General features: G+C 40.7%; 1 protein-coding gene across 5 annotated transcripts in view; it reads right to left on the bottom strand.

The window, feature by feature from the left end:
- Positions 1-13,885, bottom strand: part of atp8b4 (ATPase phospholipid transporting 8B4) — a 246,700-nt gene that overhangs the window by 70,807 nt on the left and 162,008 nt on the right. For all 5 annotated transcript variants that reach the window (XM_043677403.1, XM_043677404.1, XM_043677405.1 and 2 more), the window contains 5 exons: positions 10,152-10,310; positions 9,026-9,114; positions 7,131-7,327; positions 4,550-4,758; positions 1,737-1,780 (listed from right to left, as the gene is read on the bottom strand). In XM_043677403.1, the coding sequence (XP_043533338.1) occupies positions 1,737-1,780; positions 4,550-4,758; positions 7,131-7,327; positions 9,026-9,114; positions 10,152-10,310 (698 nt within the window). The remainder of the gene's footprint in view (positions 1-1,736; positions 1,781-4,549; positions 4,759-7,130; positions 7,328-9,025; positions 9,115-10,151; positions 10,311-13,885) is intronic.

Raw genomic sequence — 13,885 nt, 5'->3', positions numbered from 1 at the left:
ATATAGTGGTCCTGATGAAGGGATTATGCCCAGAACGTCGATTCTTCTGCTCCTCGGATTTCCCAGCACCACACTCTTGACTCTGGTCTCCAGCATCTGCAGTCCTCACTTTCTCCTCCCTGATGTAACGGTCAGCACATTTTAAAGAAGCTGGAACTTGCTGAGTTTGGAATTGTATTCCAGTCTCCTCTACAGGTTCTAGGGCCTGGGGGAATAGGACAACAGTCTTTCTCCTTCACCTATCAGATTAAAGAATTTTTGCTTCATCAGAAAGAAGCACAGACAGGATAGGAAAGTGATAGACAGCGGTGGTATCCAAGGCTAAGTCCTAGGGCTACTGCTGTTTTAGATATATATTCATGGCTTGTACATTACAACAAAAAAAAACCCATTTCAGAGCCTGTGGATGGTAACAAACTTACAAGTGTGGCAACAGTGAGGATGGTATACATCAATTGCAACAGGACATAGATATCCTAATTGAATGGGTAGACTGGTGACAAATGGAATTCAATATGGAGAAGTGTGAGGTGATGCATTTTTGGCAAAATAGATGCCTCAATGTCAATGAGTATGCAGGGACAAAGGGACTCAGAGGTCAGGTGTGCAAATCTTTCAGATCTTGACAAAAGTAATGCTGAATCTTTATGAAGCTCTGAAGTGGTACATGCAGTCTTGATCACTACAGTTTAGGACAGATGTGATTTATCATGATGAACAAATGTAGATACAAGGGTTAGATTGAAGTAGCGGCATTAATCTCCTTTGATGCAAGAGAACAAGGAAAAATTTGGTTATGGCAAGCTTGATAAAGCAGACAAACTCAAAACGCTGCTCCCAATAGTTGATGAGACAATAAATGGACACAGATGTCTAGTTTTAAGCAAGAGATATAGTGGGATGTGAGGATGAACTCTTCAGAGAGCAGGAACTTGTTGCTTATGAGTCAATAATTTCAATATGCAATTTAACAAGTAGTTAAGGAAAAATAAATTTATAAGCTTCATCCTTTGCTATGATGATGACTATCAATAGAGGTCAAGTATTCAAATGGGGAGAAAGGAATGGTGGTACCATTTAGTGAAAGGAAAGGGAGAGGACAGAACAGCGCAGCCTAAAATAAAGGAAAGTTTGGAGTTTGATTTAAGAAAGTAACAGATTTGATTTTGAAGTGGCATCCATAACACACAAGCTAATGAACACTGAGGTTATACAAACATATCCTGGCCATAAAGAGAGATACAAGGATCAATTAGCACAAATTAAAATCTTGGGATTTGTGACCTGGTGTGGTCGAAATGTGGACAGGATAAATAAGCTTGAAGCATCCATTAATTCAGGTCTGTATAATCATATGTAGGGAATATAAATCTATACTAACGAAGGTATCATTTATTCTAACATAATTAACTAGATAAATTCAGGTCCTCAGGGTTAGTGTGGTGTGTTAGATCAGAGTGAGCCTAAAGCTGACAAAAATATCTCAGTTAATACAGGGATGAAATTTTGGGATTATAAAGCTGATGTTAGACTTAGGCAGAGACCATTGGGTTGAGGTCTGGTGTGGATAGATTTGGATATGAAAGAAGGTTTCAACTCAGATCACAGCTTGAACAAAAGTGGCTATGTGAAAATTGTTTTTCAACACAATGTCACCGTTGTATCTCATGTTTACACACATCTGTAAAAGTCTAGTGATCACTTAAGTTCAAACATCTTCATTATAGTGCCCCTACCTCAGATATTTCAATTTTATGTCCCAGCTCATCATAAGCATCTCCTAAAGAAGAAATGTAGAAAATCATTAAGAATTACCAGTCATCATTTAGAGGGGGAAAAAAACAATACATTTCTTTAGACAGTAATATGTGAAATCTGGGAGTTAAGTGAGAAGACTAACATTCTAACAGTCTGTAAAGGTGGAATGTAGAGAAACAGGTCAGATTGTTAGCCTCATTGACAACATCATCCTTATGCATACACACATGGTTGGATTTAACAATGAGGAAGGGTCACTCAACCCGAAACGTCAACTCTGATTTCTGTCCACAGATGTTACCAGATCTGCTGAGCTCTTCCAGGAATTTCTGGGTTTTTTTTTGATTTTACACTCCTCTGCTTGGTGTTTGGCAGAGGGGGAGAGACCTAAAGTATATGGGTTTCCTGCCCATCCACCCCTGCCCCCGCTTCAATTTACCAAGAGCACGGACCGCACTGGGCAACCTGGTTGTGAGTGGGCCGATTGAAATTCTTTGGCGGGCAATGAATGTACATTTAACAGGCATATGCTGGCACTGCTGAGACAGAAGTGGCCCACAGGAAATGGGCAGCATGGCAGGAGATGAGTTTGAAGGTGGGGGGAGTTGGGATTGGAATGGGTTTCTAAACGGAGTCATAATCTGGAACTGCTCCAGGAGAGATCCTGTTGCAATCTCGCTGTTGGGAAACCTCTCCCGTATCAGCCCACCATCACAACCAGCTGTCACTCAGGATTGATACCAGGCTTTTTGTCTTACTCATGTCTTGAGGATGGTAAACAATTTGCTTTGCGATAGGAGAATTCCAAAATAAAAATCATGAGTTCCCTCGAAGGGAAAAATAGCCAATTCGTACATTTTCCAGACTGCATCAATTTTTTAAAAATAACTCTACATTTTACTTAATTGTGAATAAAAAAAAATTGAGAGTTTGGAGGGCATTTTAATATTTCAGTCAGATTTAAGGACATTAGCTAATGGTTCATGCTGACTATATGGCTTGTTCTTAATCAAGGTACGCTTGGGATTAAGACTGTTCTATTGTAGATACATAGCTGTAGGGGCAACATTTTAATTGTGGCAGTCAAAACCATATTTGTTCCCAAATCTGACTATTTCTATTAGCACAGATACGCTACTAAAGACTATTTAAAAATGTGTATGCCCAAATAACTAAATGACCTGAACCACTAACATGTCACCAATTCATATGCAAAATAATTTCTACCATGGTTTATCGAGCAGTCAAATCTTACAAATAGCATGGCTCCCCAGAAGATTTGGAGGGAGAGTATCTGTCGCTGGACTATAAAGGCTAGAAAGGATCAAGATTCAATCTCAATCTGTGCTGATCAGAATTGGTATTGGTGACCTTCAGGCACTATCTGAATCTGAATTAGTAATCCAGGCTGAGAGTGTGGCATCATGAATGCTGAGTAAAGGCAGAACCTGGCTGTACCCTTCCCAGTTGGAAATTCGCGTGAGACTCATTGACATGATGATTGAACCAATTCTCCTCATAAACATATATTGTATAAAAAATATATTATGTTTGCATATTGGTATGCAATGTAAACAGAATTAAAACATTAAACTAAAAAGCAAATAGCATTGTATATCATGATATATTAATATAATTTATCTTTAACAATGGAGGTAACTCTGAATGGGTTACCTACAAGGAAGCACTATGTGCTTCAAGCATTCAATGAGAATTATCAAGTCTTTGAATCAGTTTGAAGATTTTCATTTGTGTGATTTGGAGATGCCGGTGTTGACCTGGGATGTACAAAGTTAAAAATCATCTACCCCAACACACACATACACACACAAAAACCCACATGCACCATTACACATATACTTTTGTGGGGTGAATTTGTACTTGCAGAGTAGCATTGTACATTGCTCAAAAACTGCATGAATCTATGTAAGGTTCTGTTAATTCATTTTTTGATTTGAATCAGTCTAAACATTATGGGACAGACAGCAGCACACAGGGGGCTAACACCTTCAACACATTACCTGGGCTGACACCAATTGTTAAAGTTAACCTGAGTGTGTAAAGTTTTAAAAACATTTTGCGATTTACATATGAAAGAAGTGAAACTAACATGGTCATTCAAACAGATGAGAGACTTAACAAACAATCAAGGTATTTTTCAATGTATAATTTCAGTAAATTTTGCTATAAATTCTGTGTTTTACAATTGTGTACCCCACAACCACCTGATGAAGGAGAGTCGCTCCGAAAGCTAGTGCTTCCAATTAAACCTGTTAGACTAGAACCTGGTGTTGTGTGATTTTTAACTTCATTTGTGTGGCCCACTATTGCCCTCTGTGGTCACTTTGGGGAGCATCCTTTGTGAGCAGTGACAGAACTAGGAAGGTGCAGCAAAGAAAACATCTTGACTTACATTCTCACATTCCAATCACTTAATCTGAACTGTCAACATCTTTTCTCCCCCAGCAATAGTATAAATGCTGCCCCCTCCACACTTCACATCAGTTCTGATGAAGAGTCATCTAGACTCAAAACGTTAGCTTTCTCTCTCTCTCTCTCTCGCCATAGATGCTGCCTGACCTGCTATGAACCCCAGCAATTGATTTTTTCACCTTCATTCGAGAACTTCCACTTAATATGTCAATAATTTAAAAAGGAAGCATGAATATCACTATTGAATTTTATGGCTGGGTTGGAGGGAGGACGTAGAATCTCTTAACAAGGAACACATCACGACAATTGCCATTATAGATGCAAAGTGCAAGTTATTTTAAAAAAAATTGAAACTTACCATAAGCTTTTCCATTAATTGAGCATTTGTTGAAAATCATTATGTTCTGCGTAAGAGTTCCTGTTTTGTCAGAAAATATGTACTCTATTTGCCCCAGCTCTTCATTGAGTGTTGTGGTTCGTGCCTCAGCAGATGTGTTTTTCTTAGCATAATACATCCTTCGATCCCAGTTGATGAAGTAACTATGCCCAAGTCGAATGACCTCAACACTTCAATAGACACAAAATGAAAAAGAAATTGGAATTACAAAAACTAAAATAACAAATATTGCAACATGTAACAGTCAAAAACCAAACTCAACATCAAAACTGGACAATGCAAGGAAGAAAGTCTTCCTACTTAAAATCACCATGAAAATAACATGATTTGGAGATGCTGGTGTTGGACTGGGGTGTACAAAGTTAAAAATCTCACAACACCAGGTTATAGTCCAACAGGTTTAATTAGAAGCACACTAGCTTTCGGAGCGACACTCCTTCATCAGGTGATTGTGGAGGGCTCGATCGTAACACAGAATTTATAGCAAAAATTTGCAGTGTAATGTAACTGAAATTTTTCAATGTATAATTTCAGTTACATCACACTGCAAATTTTTGCTATAAATTCTGTGTTACGATCGAGCCCTCCACAATCACCTGATGAAGGAGCGTTGCTCCGAAAGCTTGTGTGCTTCCAATTAAACCTGTTGGACTATAACCTGGTGTTGTGTGATTTTTAACTATGAAAATAACAGTAAGAGAAATCTTCAAAGTCAACTACAAAAGAAAATCAAAAGTCACAGATTATAAACAAGGTTCCCTACGCCAGCACGTTAAGATAGTAGGTGTGATGGATATGTTCTTCTCAGTTTCCTTTGAGGAAGCAATATCAAAGAGGTAACCAAATGAAATAAACATGCTCTTTTTTTCCAAGGACATCAGGTGATTTTCCTGTGCCTTAACCAATATTTATCCCTGAAATGTTCTCACAGAGAGAGAGATTATCTGGTCATTATCACCATGTTGTTGGTGAGAGTTAGCTGTGGGTAAATTGGTTACCATGTTTCCTGTGTGATAACAGTGGCTGCGCTTCAAAGATATTCCACTGTAGAGAACTTTTAGATGTCTGGTGTTCATAATCTGTGCTATGTAAATGCAAGTCATTCTTTTTATGCATCTTAATAGGGCTATTCACATATTGGCATGTAATTAATATGCACATGCATTTCTTGTCCATTACATTACACTTTGCAGAATCTTTCCCTTCTAAGAATCAGTGATATTCAGTCAGATTGGCATCAGGAAGATACCTGCTGCTTCTCTGCCATTTCCAAATTTCAGTTCTGGTCAGGAAGTCTCATCATCAACTGTCCTGACCTATCAGTAATTGACATGCTTTAGTAGTCAAATAATGATCAATCAAGGGTCTCTTCAGACAACCAAGGGCCTTAATCTGGGTATAATTTGGAGCACTAATGGAAACCATGGAGAGGCTGTTGAAAGCCACCCTCTTGGCCTTGCCTCTGACCCCCCTCTCCACAAGCCAAACCCTGGAAAGTCACTTACTTTTCCTGCTGCTCCAGAACATTAGTGTTGCTATGCAACTAGTAACTTCAGCTCTGACATGGCACTACTATTCAGAGCAGTGCTGCCCCCTGATTGGCCAGCAGATTCAGGTGGAGTGGGACATCACTCTCCTAGGAAGTGAAGTGCTATACTGCCTACTGGGTGACCACATCGATAGGTGTTGGTGCTGGTGTAAAGGGTATGGTGCCTGCCACCATACTTTGAAGAAAAATCAGAAAATCTCGCCCAGTGTCACACTCTGTTATATTTAACTACTATTCTTAAAGGTATTCCAGCTGTTTGTTGGAGGAAATCTGCACATGTGCTAATCTTAAAAAGATTTTGGGGTGAATCCCTCACAGGTCCAGACAGAAACTTCACACACTTTAAAAGCAAAATCCCCATCGCTTCCTGACGGTGTCTTGTACGCTGAGGATTTATCAAATTATAGAGGGACCTTCTCTCACAATCCAGTAATTGTACCTTGTGCTGAGAGGCTAATCCATCAGACACAACCCTCCTAGGATCTAGGAATCCCTGGATCAATACTTCTAATCAGCGCATTTTCAAACTGATGAGCACATGGTGGCTCAGTGGTTAGCACTGCTGCCTCACAGCGCCAGAGATCCAGGTTCAATTCCCGCCTCAGGCGGCTGTCTGTGTGGAGTTTGCACATTCTCCCCGTGTCTGCGTGGGTTTCCTCCGGGTGTTCCGGTTTCCTCCCACAGTCCAAAAATGTGCAGGTTAGGTGAATTGGCCATGCTACATTGCCCGTAGCGATAGGTGCATTAGTCAGGCGTGAATGTAGGGGAATGGATCAGGGTGGGTTGCTGTTTGGAGGGTCGGTGTGGACTTGTTGGGCCGAAGGGCCTGTTTCCACACTATAGTGAATCTCATCTAATCTAACGTGGATTTGCCAGACTGATAAATGCATGGATATTCCCTGGAATTAACATTAAATAATAAAATTGAACTTTGAAAGCAAAGTCATGAGAGAAAGTCTCTATTTATCACCCCCACTATGAACAATGGCTCACCTGACATACAGTGAGATCGGCACAACTGTGTTCAGGATAATTATGTATGACCAGAAACTTAGAAATCCCGAAAAAATCGCATTGTTCATCCACTTGTTCCAGGGCAGGTAGATATGAAAATGGTATCCAACTTCACTTTCCCAGATGGAATTTCCAATTCCCAGAATGATTCCCATACACACAAGAAAGCCAAAGATCTGAAGAGAGAATCACAGTTAACTCAGAAAAGAGATGACACTTCATTTATTGTGTTGTATTCCCCAGAATTTGCATAGCAGTAACTTTAAACTTTAAACGCGGGAAACTCAGTCTTGCAACAGTGTTGACTCCCCTACCATTAACTGTGCTGAATGCTGTCTATATGTGGGACTATCACACCACCCCTGACCAAGAAGTTAACAGGAGAGAAGGATACATCAGAAAAGCGAAATATACTCAAACAATAAGGCAGGGCTCTTTCATCATTATATAAAACTATTGCTTTATTTACCATTATAAAAGTTGATTTACATTGAATTATATCTGACCATTATCCAACCCTTTGTCTGCCAACTGGTCTTGTGTGTCTCTGAATCACATCTCTGCCTATTGTGATCTACTTTAGCACCTACACCCACCCCCACTATCCTGTCTTCAGTATAAATACTGCCTTTTCCTAGATAAATCAGTTCTGAAGAAAGGTCACTAGACTTGAAATGTTGATTCTGCTGTCTGTCCACAGATGTTGCCAGACCTGCTGAGTTTCTCCAGCAATTTCTGTTTTTGGTCCAGCATCTGCAGTTCTTTGTTTCTTTGAATTATGTTGAGATTGACACAGAAAGCAGGCCATTTGGCCCACTTGTTCTATCCTCCACAGGAGCGTCCACCCACCTCTCTTCCTCTAACCCGATCAGCAGTTACTCCATTCCTTTCTTTCCTCCTCCCTATCCAACCATCCCCATCTCTTTAACAAATCCATGTCATTTACTTCAACAGCTCAATATACTGTAAGTGTTTGTGGACTTAATTTCAATTACAGTGATGATTGATAGAGTTCCTCAGCATTTCTCGTAACGACTAGGAGAAGATTAGATTAGATTAGATTACTTACAGTGTGGAAACAGGCCCTTCGGCCCAACAAGTCCACACCGCCCCGCCGAAGCGCAACCCACCCAGACCCCTACATTTACACCTTACCTAACACTACTGGCAATTTAGCATGGCCAATTCACCTGACGTGCACATCTTTGGACTGTGGGAAGAAACCGGAGCACCCGGAGGAAACCCACGCAGACACGGGGAGAATGTGCAAACTCCACACAGTCGGTCGCCTGAGGCGGGAATTGAACCCGGGTCTCTGGCGCTGAGAGGCAGCAGTGCTAACCACTGTGCCACCCACTAGAAGGTAGCTGTAATGCCTGTAAAAAAGTATTACCTTATTACAGATCCAAACTCATAAATGGAAATCATACACACTCCACGTGACTATAAATAATCCATACAACGTATAGTGGTACTGTCAATGGACTAATAATGCAACAAACCGGCTGATTCTTTAGATGTTATGAATTCATATTCCACGAGAACTTTTGGTGGAACTTAAAATTCAATTCATACATCACAAAACTGGTCTCAGTAATGACAAACATGAAACCAGCATTCATTAAAACAGGTTCGCTAATGTCCTTCAGGGTCTTCCCTGGTCTGTCCTACATGAGGCCGCACAGCCACATTCATTTGTTTGACTGCTCTCTGAACTGAAGCCATCCAGTTCAAGGACAATTAGAAATGGATACCAAATGCTGGTCTTACCAGCGATGCCCACATCTCATGAAAAATTAAACTTTAAAAAATCCTATTTCCAGTCTGCAATATAGTCTGTAACCCTAGATGACCAGGTAAACACATTCACTTACCCATAGTACCAAAGTATTCATCAGTCGGTCTATACTCGTTCGTTTGAATTTGGTTCGGCCACTGTTCTGCATTAGCTTGGTATCAGGCCCTAAAACGTAAAGGTGAAGGTGTGTTATATATAATACTGAATCAAATCATTAGGTATTAGATATCAGCTTGGCTCAACAGATGTCACTGTTGTCTATGGGTTCAAGTCCCACACCAGCTTTAAACATATACAATCACTCCAATGGATGTGAATTTAAACCAAGACCTTAAATGACTTAAGTAGGCATAAAAGATTCCCTGGGTTCTATTCAAAGAAGTGTAGGATTTGCCAATATTTATCACTTAAACAACATCACCACAGCAGTTTGCACATTCTCCCAGTGTCTCTGTGGGTTTCCTCCGCGTGCTCTGGTTTCCTCCCACAGTCCAAAGATGTGCAGTTTAGGTGAGTTGGCCATGCTAAATTGCCCCATAATTAGATTAGATTAGATTACATTACATTACAGTGTGGAAACAGGCCCTTTGGCCCAACAAGTCCACACTGACCCACCGAAGGGCAACCCACCCATACCCCTACATTTACCCCTTACCTAACACTACGGGCAATTTAGCATGGCCAATTCACCTGACCTGCACATCTTTGGATTGTGGGAGGAAACCGGAGCACCCGGAGGAAACCCACGCAGACACGGGGAGAACATGCCTGAGGCGGGAATTGAACCCGGGTCTCCGGTGCTGTGAGGCAGCAGTGCTAACTGCTGTGCCACCGTGCCACCCAGGGATGTGCAGGCTAGGTGGGTTAGCCATAGGAAAATGCAGGGTGACATGGATAGATAGCGGGGGTGGGTCTGGGTGGGTTTTTCGGAGGGTTAGTGTGGACTCAATGGGTCAAATTCACACTGTAGGGATTCTGTGATTCAGATCATCTGGTTACTATCGCATCATTTGTGGAAGCTTGCTGCATTTTCTGTCTTACACAAAAATGGCAAGACTTAAAAAACACTTAACTGCCCATAAAGCACTTTGGGACATTCCAAGGATGTAGAGGACATTAAAGGTCCTTTTTATTTAAAAAAAAGAAAATTGGGCTATCAGAATATTCCTTAATGATCCAGTCTGCACTGATCTGCGATTTACCTGCAAAGATTACCAGGCCAAAGCACCACTCCGTGTTCCGCAGCACACAGCCTCGAAGCAGCATCTTTTCATTATCTAGGGAATACTTCTTTTCGTTCCAAAATAGTGTCCCAGTGAATTTGTCCAATTTATTATTTGGAGGCTCGCAAATGATTTCCCCTGGCACAGCAAAAGGAAGTCAATACAAGGTGATTCGTTCAATACTTTAACACACACACACAAACACTAAAAAAAAAACTGGAAGTAATCTGGAAAATGTTATCTGCTGTTGCACTCGAGTCTGAAAGGGTTAATTCTGAAGTCTGGTGTGAACCCCACCCATTGTGACGGCAATATGGGGACTTGTGGGCAGAACAGCTTAGGATCTGGAAAGAGTGGGACCAAATATTCAATCCTCCTAAAGGTTTCGGTAAATGTCAATGTATCCTGGTACTGGTTTCTAATACACAATCAACCAAATCTTGTTAACTGCAAAGAACTCCCCTAGTTAAACCTAGAAGTGTTTTCCATCTTCTTGAAAGAAAGCCGACCCTGAACAGTGGCACAGTGGTTAACGCTGCTGCCTTTCAACAGTAGGTTCAATTCCAACCTCAGGTGACTGTCCGTGTGGAGTTTGCACATTCTCTCCATGTCTGCATGGGATTCCACAGGATGTTCCAGTTTCCTCCCACAAAGTGTGCAGGCTGAGTGGATTAGCCATGGGAAAAACAGGATAGGGGGATGGGTCTGGGTGGGATGTTCCTCGGAGGGTTGGCGTGGAGTCAAGGGATGAAACGGCCTGCCTCCACACTGTAGGGATTCTATGTAGTTTCCTACCTTTAAAGAGGTGGTGGAAGTAACCTGCATTGAGAGCAGCAGCTCTCATGGTGCAGTCAGCTGGCCCGGTCATACCATATTTGCTTCATGCATTTCACTGATCTCTCTCCAGTTTGACAACAATCCAGCAATATTGGCAGAAAGCCAGTGTTTAACTCACTAAATAAATCACCCACCCAACTGCAATTTACAGAATTATCCTCTTTGCAACCCATTCTTTACCTTCTAATTTAAGTAGGAAAATAAAATTGAGAGGATATTTTTATAATTAAAGTCCACAAAGTGATTCAGCAACATGGATCTTTTTGATGAATTTTATAATATCAATGTTACATATGAAACAAAACACACTTTTTTCGAACATTAAGGTAGTTTTTATTCACTCACAGGACATGGTTGAACAGCTCAGGATTTATTGCCTGTCCCTAGTTGCTCTTGAGAAGGTGATAGTAAGCTATCATACATACAAAATAATGCAACTAGCTGCAGTGTAAAGTTCCCTTAATTTACCCAAACGATACAAATTAATTTCAGAAGAATTGTCCTTACTGCACGAATACAATGGTTCACCGCTTGCATGAGTCATTGTTATGGCTTTTTGAATAGATCATTTCACTTAGAGGCACCCATTAGTCTTGGACTCTTCCAGTTCTGCCAGCTTGCACTAGCTGAAGGGAACTTTTCTTTCTTTTGCAAGTTGTGTTTGCAATTATTCAAATGCTGGTCCAAGTAACACCTGGATACCTAGGTTCCTGAAAACTGCTCCTTTTGAAAATTGATCCAAATACTAGTTCTTCTTGAATGGATACTGCAAATAATAGTCAGATTGGACAGACCAAAATGCACACTGGAAACATCCAAACTGCACTGAGTTTCTCTTGGTAATTTTGATTAAAATAACAGCTCCCCACCATCTCAACATACATGACTTCTTAAATACTATTGAAGATCAATATTATTGAATAGTGGTTTTGAATTACCTGATGTTTCAATATAGCAAATTAAAAGATACACATTGTATTGACAGGACACAGGTAACCAAAAATCCAAATTTATGATTGCTGGCAAAAAGAACAGGAGGGGAGGGGAGGAAAGTCAGCACAGAAACAGACTCTTCAGTTGAACTCGTCCATACCAACCAGGTTTCCTAATCCAAGCTAGTCCCATTTGCCTGCATGTGACCTATATCTCTCTCAACCTTTCCTACCCACATACGTGTCCAATGTTTTTTTTAAGTGTCATAATTTTACTCACCTCTAACACTTCCTCTGGCAGCTCATTCCATACACGCACCACCCTCAGTGTGAAAAGATTGCCCCTTAGGTGCCTTTTAAATCTCTCGCCTCCCACCCTAAACCTATGCCCTCTAGTTTTGGACTCCACTCCCCTGGAGAAAAAAAAAACCTTAGTTGTTCACCCTATCCATGCCCCTTGTGATTTTATAAACATCGATAAAGTCACACCTTAGCCTCCGATGCTCTAGGGAAGAAGGTCCCAGACTATCCAGTCTTTCCTTATAACTTAAATCTTCCAGCCTTAGTGACAACTAGAATTTTGTTTGCTCAGTTACAGTGATGTGCTACATTTCCTCGTATTTTCTTTATACCTGTGACCTCTGAGGTCCGTGCATGGCTGAAACTGGAAGTCAATGGTGGGATCAAGGCTGATCGCCAAGTGTGGACACTCAAGAGTGGTTTAGGGGGAGCATTGGTGATATGAAAGGTATTGCCTGAAAGTGTGTTGAACCACGTTCAGAAGGAGTCAACTATGGCTCACTTGGTAGCATACCCAGCCCAGGATTACAATGTCTTGTAATTCAGGTCTGGAATAAAAAAGTCAAGTTGACACTGCAGTGCAATACATTATGCTGTTGGAGGTGCACTGCACTATTAACAGTACCATCCCCGAGTTGTTGAACTGAAGCTCCATCCACTTGCTCAGTTGAATGTAAAAGACGTTCTGGCACTATTTTGAAAAACATCAAAGAAAATTTATCCCTGGACAATATTTATTCCCACTCAGCATTACAAAAAAAGATTAGCTGCTTATTATCATGTTGCGATTTGGAGGCTGCTGAATCCAATTTGGTTTACGTGTTTCCTACATTACTACAATGACTTCACTTCAAATAGCACTTGATTGGCTTTGAGTTTTCTGGTGCTATAAAAATGCATGTCTTTCTTTTAGTGTCAAAACCAACTTTCAAAAAGGAACTGCATTCTTGACATAAAATGAAACAAACAGTGCCAGGAGAAAGATCCAGGAAATGAGACCAATTGTTTAGTTTCTTTCGAGAAGCCAGCATGGGTACAATAGGCAGAGTGATCTCATTCTGTGCAGAATATTGTGATCATTGGACACCTCTGATTTAACAGGCTCAAGATGTTCATTTAAGTACAAATAATTGCATGTTATTTGCTGCTTGAAATGACTGATATTTTTGTCTTCCTTTTTGCGAATAACATACTCCTGAATTAATTAAAAACTAAACTCCAAGATAAAGGTTTGCGATGAATTATGCAACCTCGCTGAGCGAATTTAATACAATGAATTAGTCGGCTTCTTTTCCAACTGATCAACAGACTGCTTTCATCAGGAACAAATTTATTTTCTTTCTCTGTCACTTTCCAAGATTTATGAATTTCTTCAGTCGAGTTTGGCAAGCTTCCTGATGCCAGATGGTGAAATGGCAAGTGAGTGAAAAATAAAAAGAATTGTGCTGACTCAATACAACTATGCGCTTCATCAGACGTTAATGAAAGATGAGCTGCTGTTGCGTGTCCTGTCAGATTCAACAACGAGTCCGACAGTTTCAGGTCACAACCACACCTCCTATCTTTCCTCAGGCAGTTGGTGCCAGTAAAACTGTTGCCAATGGCACAATGGTTGAGAATCTGAGAGCATGAGTCCAAAAATGT

Source organism: Chiloscyllium plagiosum, chromosome 36 (genome assembly GCF_004010195.1).
Source record: "Chiloscyllium plagiosum isolate BGI_BamShark_2017 chromosome 36, ASM401019v2, whole genome shotgun sequence".
In the NCBI taxonomy this organism is placed as follows: domain Eukaryota; kingdom Metazoa; phylum Chordata; class Chondrichthyes; order Orectolobiformes; family Hemiscylliidae; genus Chiloscyllium; species Chiloscyllium plagiosum.
The sequence above is the reverse complement of the archived record's forward strand: the minus strand, read 5'-3'. Positions and strand labels throughout refer to the sequence as shown.